General features: G+C 38.5%; 3 protein-coding genes across 4 annotated transcripts in view; 2 read left to right on the top strand and 1 right to left on the bottom strand.

The window, feature by feature from the left end:
* Positions 1–1122: 1122 nt before the first annotated feature.
* Positions 1123–4993, bottom strand: LOC137992384 (neuropeptide FF receptor 1-like). 2 transcript variants are annotated; one of them, XM_068837707.1, is made up of 2 exons: positions 4954–4993; positions 1123–3704 (listed from the first exon to the last, which is right to left on the bottom strand). In XM_068837707.1, exon 2 carries the CDS (start codon positions 3263–3265, stop codon positions 2189–2191), a length of 1077 nt encoding a protein of 358 aa, XP_068693808.1. In that variant the 5' UTR covers positions 3266–3704; positions 4954–4993; the 3' UTR covers positions 1123–2188. The 2 variants fall into 2 exon arrangements, with proteins under 2 accessions (XP_068693808.1, XP_068693809.1); XM_068837708.1 differs by lacking the exon at positions 4954–4993 and adding an exon at positions 3769–3805.
* Positions 4994–7488: 2495 nt separating this feature from the next.
* The window catches only part of LOC137992383 (tRNA:m(4)X modification enzyme TRM13 homolog), a 282513-nt gene continuing 277501 nt past the window's right edge, over positions 7489–12500 (top strand). The window contains exons 1-3 of the mRNA XM_068837706.1: positions 7489–7661; positions 7781–7824; positions 9585–9651. Coding sequence (XP_068693807.1) covers positions 7521–7661; positions 7781–7824; positions 9585–9651 — 252 coding nt within the window. The 5' untranslated portion in view covers positions 7489–7520. The remainder of the gene's footprint in view (positions 7662–7780; positions 7825–9584; positions 9652–12500) is intronic.
* LOC137986568 (uncharacterized) overlaps positions 11401–12500 on the top strand; it is a 36456-nt gene continuing 35356 nt past the window's right edge. The window contains exons 1-2 of the mRNA XM_068833555.1: positions 11401–11466; positions 11592–11654. Coding sequence (XP_068689656.1) covers positions 11401–11466; positions 11592–11654 — 129 coding nt within the window. The remainder of the gene's footprint in view (positions 11467–11591; positions 11655–12500) is intronic.

Below are 12500 nucleotides of genomic sequence, written 5' to 3'. Positions count from 1 at the left end.
GGGGCATTCAATGAGTTCCGAGTGTTGTGGTGTGGCCTTTACAATCCTAAAGTTGTGCAACACCAACAACACCGGTAGAAATCGAGCAAAGTAAGAGCAAAAGAAAAAGTTCGGTAATGTGATATCATTTGAACTCTGAAGCCTCGTTTGGTATTTGTTTTTCTACGCTGTATTTTCTCCGGGCGACAAAACTGACTGAAATCTGACTACACCCTACAAAGAAAGTCTTAGTATTGCCCACCACCAAATCCCCAAGCGGATATGACATGGAAATCAGAGGAAGATGTTGGCATTCATTCGCTAATAACAGTCACAAATATTTCCTATCTAATCCTGTTATTTTGCTTTAAATAGCCTTACACGAGGCGACAAATGACCACAATAAAAAATAAATTTGAAAGGCTGCTGTACGTGTAACACAGAAACATGCAATGTTCTCAGTAAACAGCTTTGTGATCTCGCATGTATAACAATAATTATTATGTGACGTACATCGTACGAAAAGATATCAAGTTCATCAATCCTACTCTTCTCTCTTGTCGTTAAGGACGTTTTTTTTGCGGCCCTCTTCAAGCGATGAGGGTCAGGCCCTCGCGAGATTTACCACCTGAGTTCTTTCAAACCTACGGCCTACAAGCTTAGCTGTTACGACTCTTGGAATTGGTTGAAAACAAATAACAAGGGACCCAAATTATAGACCCCACCTTTCGAAGTGTAGAGAAGAATAGAAAAGTAGAGTATATCACACAGTAGAGTGAGTACGAAGGAAGGAAGAATTGCTAACACTGCTATTTATGATGTGCTCAGTCGGTCAAATGGCAACTTCTTTCTTAACTACTTAATTATTTCTACAGCAAAATGGATTCTTTCCTAGGCCTACTCGTTCCTGACACTGTCATGGGACACGGAGGAAAAAATCAGGACACTGGGGCGAAATATCCGTTGAAAAGCCTTTATAATTGCGCATATGCTTGGATTCTATCAGCATATTTTAACTAGTCAATCCTTCGTATTCATCCTTTTTCTCTCGTCTCAAGTTATTTCTCCTATCCTTAAAGATCTAAAGTGGCTAACTGTGAGACAGCAGTTGTATTATCGCCACGCAATAATAGTCACTGAGGGTGCGCACCAGCCTCTTTATTTTCTAACTATATTCAAAGAGCTACAGTGATCACCAGGCTTACAACGAGGAACTCTCAGATGCTAAATATTCCTTTTTATAAAAAAGCCACAGGGCAAAGAACCTTTTACTTTAGGACAGTCAAACTCTGAAACTCACTGGATTCTACTCTTAAGTTGAAACCAACACTACAGGACTTCAAACGTTGCTTAAAAAGATACCTTATCTCAAATTTGTTAGTGACTTAATTGCTCTATTTATGTTGTTTTTATCTCATTAATTTGTTCATTAATAATTAATCGGTTTGTTTATGTCATTTTACTTACTAGTTAATTGTTAATTAATTTTCTTTATTCTGAAAAGCCCATTTGGGACGAATAAAGTATGTATGTATGTATTCATTTGTAGGAGTGAAAGTTCAAGCAATCCAAAGAAAATCCAAAGTTTGACGGAAGCAATCCAATGTAAACTCTCATTGCACCTGAAGAAGGCTGGTTTGGCCAGCCGAAATGTAGTACATCCTGCAATCAAATCTACGTTGTATCGGCTCCTGTTCAAAATATTTAGTTTTTCACCGTTTAACAGCCTGAGTCACTGAGACAAACGTACAAGGTGTTCTCGAGCAATTTCTGTTATATGCGGTTAGGAACCTTGAGTGTTTGGTACTTTATTTAATTTCCAACTTCAAAGCATTCGCAAAGAACTCTCTTGACCAGGTTTAGCTAGGTTTCTCAGGCGGAATGATCTGATCGACGATTCAAAACTGATTCCTCACTGAAAGTGCAGTGTACAGCGAAATGGCATGGGTCTTGGGCTCACGTTCTGTTCAAGCTTGGCTCCTTCACGACTGCTTATAATCAGTCTCTTCTTAACTCCGATAATCATTCTGATATGAAATAGTTTTATTAAGTCCACAGTTCGAGTACATGATATCCCAAAATTTATTAATCTTTTCAGTTTGTCATATATTCTACATGCTTCGAGTTCTTGTCGTCATACAACCACTATGGCCACTGCACTTGCTATCTTGAGCGTGAATCAATCACGATTTGGCAAACGTATAATAAGTCAATGCTGTGATATATTCACCATGGACACGTCATTTGAGACTTCTTTTTTGTTCGTCCTTTTGCAGATTAACCGAATGATCTCTTTTCGGAAATCTGCGTTATAATACGCGTAAATCAAAGGATTTCCCAAAGAGCTTGCGTAGGATGCAAATTCCGCCGACCAGCTAACCAGCAGCATGACACCAAACGGGGTGTTGTTGAAAATGCCATACGATCTCAACATGGATAAAACAACAGCGGGCCCTAGAGACAAGACATAACCAGTAACAGTTATAATGAGCATGCGCACTGCTTTGGCCTTTGATCGTGCCGCCACTTTGTTCATCATTCCATTGCGGCTTCTCTGGCGCAAGAAAATGGCAACTTTGGTGTACAAAATGACAATGGTTGCCACTGGAATGGCGAACGCGATAAGAAAATACAACGTGGTCGCCATTTGACCGGGCAATGCCCGATCAATGTCGCAAATCTTCCTTCCAATGCACTCGTCGTTACAGCTCATTCCGCGGGCTTCGGGAATCTCTACGATTGGAATGCTCTTCACACAGGCGCTGAAAGGACATGATGCTATGGCAGCATACAACCAAATCAACCACACGAAAAAAATCGGTTTTCTCTTCGATTTTAAGGTTTCCAAAGGATGTATGATATTTTGATACCTGTCCATTGCTATGGCAACCAGGCTGGGGAAAATGGCCGAGGAGAAAGTGTGCGAGAAAACTGATATCGTTTTGCATTGGACAGTTGTCATTGTCGATGAAGGAACTGTCAGCCATATTATGACTGGAAAGACAAGAAAACGGTAAACTAACTCCATCAGCGACAAGTGCAAAATGAAGAAATTGGAGCCATTCCTTTGATAGCGTTTTTTTCGGAGCATGACGTAGCAAATAAAAGCGTTGACAATTATTCCGAGTATGATTAAAGCTGACAATAAAAATAGAATGACTCCGAACGCACTTTTTGCTTCATCGTAAGAACGGAGAAATAGAAGCGTTGAGCCAGCCATGGCCCGTTTGTCTTCGTTTGCAGAGGTGGTAGTGTTGGATGCCCAAGTCATTGTTGTGACTGTCATTTTGACTGCAGTTGACTTTTTGGATTCAACGCTCTTCTGATAACAATTGCGGTTTCGATAATAAGGCGTACGAAAGTTGTAAGAGGCTGTTAATCATTTCAAGGCAGTGTTGCCTTTTAATTTAGCCGACAGATGCAACTTTTTATCATGAAAGACACGAGAAGTTCACCACAGACTGTCACTGGAGTTTTTCTCACCAATACAGCGTTCTCAAACCCTATAAATAAGTTGTCGTCTCTTTTCTCCTTGTAACGCACAGTGTGATAATTTCATGGGTTTACCCCAAAGTCCTTCCTTTGCGAATTACATTTCCTTCCTTTCTGTGCTTCTTCTTATATGTAAAGAACCTCCATTGCCCAGAAATTTCTTCATTAAAATGTAAATTGCCATTTACTGAAATCCGCCACGTTCATAAAGGTCTACTAGTAGTTCTTCGCCCCTGCAAAAGAATTGTAGAAAGTGAGGTCAACAAAATACTAGCATCATAGATGGTGGACACGTACCAGTTTCCACCTAAAGGCGGTCATTTTGCTAAAAATTAATGCTGTGATAAATCTATGAGATTCTTAATGACGCAGTATTCATTGTTACGGCTGATTAATCAAACACTATATTTGCATTTTAGTGATGGACACAGGATTGAAATAACAATAACATAACAGTTTTGTCTGGTTATTTGCGTAAGGAAAATGGAAACATTAATTTTAGCTCCACGGAAAGAGGTTATAATTTTGAGAAACGAAAAAAGGAGAACTGTGGGCTTGTTTTAGCGATGTTCAAGTAAAATTTGATTTATCTTTTCCACAGAAAGCTTCAGAATAATGGCTCCCGGCGTTTAATTTGCAAAAAATTATTGGATTGCAATGTAACTTACGAAGACACATGTTTTAATGATTATTCATTAAGGTGTGTATGTTCAGGTGAGTTTATCTTTGAGATCTTTTTGTTCAACCAAACTGACCAAAGCCGAATGCGAAGACTAGTAGCGACTTATGAAGAAATTACTTTTAATTTGCTTTTAATTTCGTGCCATGGAAGAAAATGGCTCAAAGGCAACTTCTCCCCAAAGCGCATCATTACTACAAGTGAATTTAATGAAACTGCAAAGGCGAGGTGATTATGGAACTGTCACACTCTGTTCGTCAAGGATTTAGTCACATTTTTCATTTCGTAATTTAAACAATATTTGTACAAGACATATGGCCAAAGAGTAAGAATTGTTAGTAATTCCATAGATAGTAGAGGGAGACTAACTCTACCAACTATGATTATTCAGGAAATTATATTTCCATATTTTTGAACTCCGCATGAAATCAGTGAAAAGTCGGGAAGGTTATCGCAGTTGGGTAAGCAAGTTTTCGCAATTCTCGCTAAACAAGAGAGCTTATGTCGGACTGAATAACTAACCACAACTGACACATGGTGGACACAGAAATCCGGCTTGGAAAAATTGCCATGAATGGGCACATGTGGGTGTTGAAATTTTTATGACATTTTCTACAATTTCCTCAACTTTCTACTCAATCAACGATTTTATGCGGCTGTATCAAAAATCGAGGGTGCCTGCCATTTCAGTATTGGAAAATTCCGGTTAGAGTGACGGTTGTATGATGGCATTAAAGCGATTTTCCAGGCATACCGTTGTTTATAAAATGTTCCATTTTCAAAGCTTGTTTCCGATGCCTTACCTTCTGTCTTTTACAGCGGTTGTCAGCCACACGCGCCCCTCTACGACATTTTTTTTCATATTACGAGTGTAAAATTTAGGTGGACGTCAATCAAATGTTTCCATGACGAATTCAACTACCACCAGTGAACAGGACCATTGTCATGGAAGCATTTGATTGACGTCCACCTAAATTTTACTTTTGAAATATGAAAAAAATGTCGTTAAGGGGCGCATGTGACAGATAACCGCTGTAACCTCGACCCCAAGGTCTCTCTTCTTCCCGTAATCCCTCAAGGTCGGCACAAACGCGGGGACTTGTCCTAGAGACCAGTCGCAGGGACTTGTTGCAGGGATTGGTCTCCGTTTTTTGTTGTTTTTTTCCTCTGAAACGAAACTTATCTATTTTGACTTCAGGGTGAACTATTTACACAGTGAGGTAGAGTGGCCAATCAAAGCAAAGTTTGTAATTGAAAATCTAAACATCTGTGAGATGTAAAAACAAACTTATGAACATGTGAACCTGAAGTATCGCAAATCATAATGCTGACAAACTAAAAGCGAAGGAAATGGGCCATAAAATGACTATCTTTGGCTTAGATTAAAGCGATATATTGTTGAAAAATCCAAAGCTATCTCTCTTCGCGTTAATGAATAATGTAAACAATCTTGGCATGGTGAGTCGTAGTAATTAACCAGGAAAGCTCAGGAACCAGTTATTTTAAAACTAGTACCGGTAACTACGTGGGTTCACATGTAACACAAGTATGGAAGATTCACGGAAAACGGAATTTGAAATGTTATGCAGTAGCATTTGAAGGTAAAATAGGTATTTGTAGACCGTATGCTTCGATGTGTTGTGCACAGGCTTCGCGTCCACATTTCTATCTTTTATTTCTCTTTATGACTGAGGCAATGTCCATGGTTAAATTCTCTTCGTAGGTGTTCATGATGAATACATTTTAAAGACAACACTGGAATGTCGTTTTATTTTAACGAATCATGACAAAATGACTGAAGGAAGTGCCTCGGTTTGCTTCATGCTCGCTACGGCCCTGACCACAGACGACTGCGCGACAGAGTACCGAGAATTAAAGAATTTTGTGCATGACCGGAAACGGGTTTTTGTTTTTTCGTTGCACGCAATGCAATATCCGGTCATCCTTTGACTCGGTATTAACTCACCTTAGCAGGGCTAATAATATAATTTTATAATTCTCCCGGTATTGTTAAGAAAAGGTATTAAATACTTTTAAATACCATCGTAGAAACTTGTAAAGCATCTGTTTACTGGTTTTGATTGGAGTCAACACCCTTAACAACCCAGGTGATCTGGTGACGTAATTTGGAGGACTGGGAAGAGAAATTTATACGCCGTATCCCACAACCGCGCGCGGCCTTTAGTGTTGTTTCCAAACTCCCTGCAGTATTTCCATCGTCAAAAACTCAACAGATCATTCCGTGTCTACCACATTTCCTGTTACTGAATGAACATTCAAGGAGACCCGACAAGATCTAACGTCGCCTCTGCCATGTTAAATTCGAAAATAAGGCCGCGCGCGGTTGTGGGATACGGCGTTAAAAATTTTCTCCCCAGTCCTCCGAATTGCGTCACCAGATCATCTTAACCATATGGCTGGGTCACGAAATGTGGACTTTGGACTTCGGAATTGAACTGGATATTGACCAAGATATTATAACAAAAAAAAAATAAAATCATTGCAATACTGTGAATTTTAAAGGCAATCGGCCTTCGAACAAAGTGCAGGCTACCCGAAACCTCTTGTTCTTGTAAAGTTTACACGGTGGAACCAAGTGCGGGGACAAATTTCTTCGAAACTGATTGACATGATCACAAAAAAGTAAAGTTTGAGGCACTTATCCACAAATTTAGTGAGACGTAGCGTAGGAGCGGTCTCAAATGGATCGCAAATCATTGCAATGACTCAAACTTACTCAGCGGCCAAAGAATGTTATCGATCAGGTAATTGATGCTCGTAATTCGGCGGTACCGAAACAAAAAAAAACCCCAAACTATCCGATCAATTGTTTCTCGAGGCAAACCCGAAGAAAAGGCGAAGAATTCGGTTGTAAAACACGTGGTTTATCCCAAAGCCAAAAACCAAACAAAACGAAATCCAAAAGTCACGCAAGCAGTGTCTAGGTGGTTACGATTGGTTATGTTTTCATTTCGGTCAGTTATTTTTCGGCAAAACTGGGCATTTCACAAGGAGGGACTTAGTCTCCGAGATTGGTCGCAGGGACCAGTCGTACGGACTAGTCCCCTCGTAGTGTGTGCCGACCTTCGTGACTCGATTTCGCGCGAAAGAATAATTGACCTTGGAAACGGAAAAAATCGCTAAAATGGTCCAGGAATTTGCGAAATTCCTTTCCGATCGGAAAATTAAAAAAATTAAACGACGCTTACCTGTAAGGTGAAGTTTGATTAGAATTCTAGTCAGGAACGTACGTTTGCCAATCCCAAATGGATTTTCCTGAAAATGACTGTTCCATTGCTTGTTTGCCGGTGAACGAAATTTGCGGGATTCTTGGCTGAAGTGAACTGGGGGCTAACCCTCTAAGTTCAAGATGGCGGACGAATCGGACAGGAAAGATAACCTGAAGCATTGTGCGTTTTTCTTAAAACGAAAGCAACGATTTTGTCGAATGACAGTGCGAGAAGGGAATAATTATTGTGGAGAACATATGATCATTGCAGGAGAGGCAGAAGTAGGCTAAGTTTATAGCTATAATTGAACAACAGGCCAATGACTACACGTATCTTCTTTTATTGTCAGTCCTCTCACTTACAAGTTATAAATGAAATCAATTTTCGTACTTTATTTTAGCGTGATGGCCGAAAAAGAATAACCTGCCCACTTGATAAGAAACAGTAAGTAAAGATGAGGGAAGTGTTAGAAAGGGAATTGAGTTTCCCCGACTATCATCTTGCCACCCTATTTTTTGTAATGGTTGGCAAATTGTTAAATAAATACGTAAACAAATAAATAAATAAATGAATAAATAAATAAATAAATAAATAAATAAGAATCATTGGTGTGCTAGTCACCATTTTCTTCCGATTCTCAACTACTATACTATACATGTATATATAAATCTGGAGGTAGAGCATAAAGTGCTCAATGCTGTGGTAGCAGAGCTAAGTATACATAAGTTGAAGGATTAAAGAGGATGCATCGATTCTCTGTGATTCTGAGTTTCACGCCTAAGCACTCGTCAGACAGAACTTTCGGCAGACAGAAAGTTCTGTCTGACAAGCGCTTAGGCGTGAAATTCAGAGTCACAGAGAATCGATGCGTCCTCTTTAATCCTTCTTTAATCCTTCAACTTTTGTGTATATGTACTTATGTGTGTATATATATACGCAAGTAATTATATATATATATATATACCTGAATATTAGGAGTTCAGCGACGTGGAAGAGGGCTCAATACTTTTGTAGAGCGCAAATTATATAAAATAAAACAAGCAAGAGACACATTAGCGACTCAGAGTTTCATGGTCTCGACACAATCTTCAGGCTACAATGATCTTAATTAATGTGCATTACTCGGTATTTATAGAATTCCCTAAAGTGGAAGCTCATTACTTCACATTGTGCAGTAGAAACTTATTTCTATGACAACATTTAGGTACTAATTCAGTTCTTTTGTTTAGCAGGAACTTTGGGTCAGCTCTAACAATGGTGACTTTTTCAGACAGGCAAAGGTCACACTTTCTGGTGCCGCACTTGTACGGTGATGCAAATGATGCAATGCTCCACTTGAGGATGAAATTTGTGTTGTTGTCCTTCAGTTTCCATATATACTTGGAAAGTTCAGACTCGTTGCAGTATCTCCTTGACCTAAAGGACTTCGTATGGTTATTATATCGGGTGTTGAATTCTCCTTCCGAGGCTCTGTAGTAGATGCGCTTACCGTTGTTAGCCCCTACTTCCGCTTTGTATACAATGTATTTGGTTAGACATTTTCCGTCCATAGGGCATTCACTTTTAACCCTGCAATTGTTAGAGCTGACCCAAAGTTCCTGCTAAACAAAAGAACTGAATTAGTATCTAAATGTCGTCATAGAAATAAGTTTCTACTGCACAATGTGAAGTAATGAGCTTCCACTTAAGGGAATTCTATAAATACCGAGTAATGCGCATTAATTAAGATCATTGTAGCCTGAAGATTGTGTCGAGAACATGAAACTCTGAGTCGCTACTGTGTCTCTTGCTTGTTTTATTATATATATATATACACACACACACACACACATTGGATATGTCACCCGATTTTTCCTCAAGAGTGCTTGACAATATTGGAGCTTCATCTAGTAAGAGAAAGTGAATTAGTTTTCGTTCATATATTCGATCGGCTAATGCCGTTAAACAGTGCTCAATACACTTTTTAAGTGTAGAGCTTTGAATAAGAAGATATAACGAAGAGACAAAATTCTCTGTTACTCCGACTAATCAGTCTGATTAGTGCGTGAGCACGAAACTCGGAGTAACAGTGAATTTTGTCTCTTCATTATATCTTCTTATATATATATATATATATATATAATTATATATATATATCTTGCAAGGGGGGATGTTTAACCCAATATGTGTGAGAATGTACTTATAATCGGTTTTTGTACCTACAGCACAGTGTTTGAAGATCAGCTCGCAAAACATCTCAAGAAGTGCAATCAAACAAAAAAGACACGAGTGGTAAGTTTTTGATTCAGATCAATAAATTGCTATTGTATCGTTCAATTTATAGTTGAAAGCTGTCCAGAGACAGCAGTTACAAAATGCAGGTCACAGGTCATTGTTTCACCAATACAGAAAGATTCCTAAACATTCATTAAAGCTAACCTTAGGCTTTATTAGGCCAATAAAAGTTGTTAGGCCTAATGTTAGCATTGGTAAACAGTTAGGGTTGTTATTGGATTGGTAAAACTGTGACTTGTGACATGTGACCTGTGTTTTGTCGCCATAGTTTGTTGTGCAATGAACATTGGCACACCAGTGCTTTTTATTTGACCGATCATCAGACTCCCATATGAGAATTGACAGGTTTGAGCACTGGCTAGACTAAGACTCAAAGTATCTTCTGAAATAAATGTGGAGAAAGTGCTGCCAATATAATAGCATGTACGAATGATACTTAAGACTATACACCAGTTTAAAAAAGGTTCTCCAGCAAGATAGCCTGTGTCCAGCCGCCACTCTCCGCAAAAAAAAAAATCGGATAGGAGCGTCTGTGATTTACCGTTGATAATCGTGTTCATTATACCTCGTGATTCTTCCTGGAATGTGTGGAAAATGATTTGATTGGTTATTACCCATCGATCATTACATCATTGAAACAACGAGTTTTGATTGGCTTTTATTTAAATATTTCTCCACATAAACACCGTGAGAACCACTGTGAGAAATTTTACAACGAGTTCGTGTGTACTTTGCACACAGTAAAAAATACTAATAAAAATCTTTCTGATGGTCAAAGAGGTTTTTCTTTTAAAGCATGAGCAGAATTGTTATCTATGGAGTGTAAAGTGGAAATCGATTCTACGTAGATTTGTAGGACTTGTTGTCAGCGCTAAAGAAACAAAAGTGCTCTTGACGAATCTTCACGAGGTGAATATGTATAGCACTATTCAAAAGATTTTCCACTCGAAAACGTCTCCCGTTATATCCCTTACCACTCAATGTAATCCCAACGCCTTATGCAGACCAGCCTAGCCATTCTCAAGAACAATCTACAAAGCGTGTTGCCCTGGAAGATTTGAGATGTGGACATGTCGAGGAAAATAACAGCTCATCGGCAACGATCTGTGCTGCTCTGAAGATCAGGGTCGTACTTGGTTGGAAGACTTGCAAATACATCCTTTCCTTTAAAGAGTGCTTCTATCCTATAAAGCCAAGGTATCTTAAAACTATTGGAGACGCTCTTCAATGCACGTTTGAAATCTACCTCATTGACCACCATTTTGTTAGAATTTAGCTCCAAAGAAGTATGAGCCACTCAAATTTTGGTCAGCGTAGATCACTTAATAATGTTTTTTTTCTGTGGAAAGTGGGTGGCTGTACACAGGCTACACCATGTCATTTCACCAATGTCCAGTTTGCTAAACTCTAGAGCTCAATTTGTAATATATACTTAAATGGAGAGATGAACTGGATATTTGCAGTCACCTGTCCCCAGTTCAAAGGCTGGATAACTTTATCCAGTGGATAAGTCGTCATCCATAGTGTAAAATAATTATAGTTCAAGTTAAACATGACCAAGGGTTTTGAACACGCCTAAATACTTAGATGTGCTTAGAGTATGTATAATTCACAGTTACGCGAGCAAATACTTGAATGCATGGATTGAAATTATTGTTGGATTGTGACTTATCCATCACATAAAGTTATCTAGCATTTGAACAACAATAATAATACTTTATTATTATTATGACTGTGCCAATAAGAATGAATTTAATTGTGAACCTGAAGCCCTTAACTTCTGTCGAAAGGACAGCTAAAGATGCAAAAAGGGTTAGAGACTTAAGCAGCTTGGCATTGCTGTTCAGGGAATTGGCAGAGTTCACAAATGTTTCAGGTCAGGGAGTCACAGATTATTGTGATTAGTGTCAGTGTGACTTGCGTTTTTCTTTTTCTAGGAATATTACAGTGCAAATATCAACTCTGGTATACTAAATTATTCATTTTGTCCTGATGAAAAGGTAGGTATAGCATGCTGTATTGCACTGGAAGTTTGATTATGGATTTGTTCATCACCTTTCAAATTGGTGATAAAATACTGTAATGATGAAAAATTGTGATTTAAGGACGGTACCTACTAATTATCAAAGGTATTTTTTCCCCGGTTTATGATTATGCAGGAAATGTAGATCTTAACAAGTGCTTTTGAAATCCAAAAAGCAAATTAGGGGTAACCACGCATTTTTCAAAGATAATTCAAGAATAATATTTGTAAAAAGCTTTAAATTACAAAACAATGTATGGCGTTCTTTCTCAAATTAAAGCTTAATTATCTCTTGAAAATGCATGGTTACCCCTAATTTTCTTTTTGGATACCAAGAGTACTTACTAAGATCTACTTTCTCCGGATAGTTTAAAACGGCGCAAAAATATCCCAGAATTAGTAAGCATCACCGATAGGAAACCCGAGTATCTTGAGATGCGCAGAACGTAGGCGCAATAACAATAGTAGGCACCGTCCCTAAGGGAGTTTGTCTCATTTTGAAAAAAATTTCCAACTCCTTGCAAAAATTATCATTAAATTTTGATAACCTTAGAACTTTTAAATGTTATGAAATTCACATTGGCATCGCCTATGCCCACAAATGCAGCCAATCAGATGCAAGCTTGAATGATAAATGTCACATTTAGTGCAGTCTCTCTATTTACAGAAACATAGTTAACTTGACTGGTTGTGTTTACCGGTACTTGAGGGCTTAAGTTGGAGGGACAGTGAAGTGCTATTTCTGGAGACAAGTGGAGACACTTCCTAACATTTATCTTATAGAACAAGCATGTTATTATTAAGCTGTAAAAATGCTTTATTC

This window comes from Montipora foliosa, chromosome 2 (genome assembly GCF_036669935.1).
Source record: "Montipora foliosa isolate CH-2021 chromosome 2, ASM3666993v2, whole genome shotgun sequence".
Taxonomy (NCBI): Eukaryota; Metazoa; Cnidaria; class Anthozoa; order Scleractinia; family Acroporidae; genus Montipora; species Montipora foliosa.
This window is presented reverse-complemented; position numbering and strand designations above follow the sequence as displayed.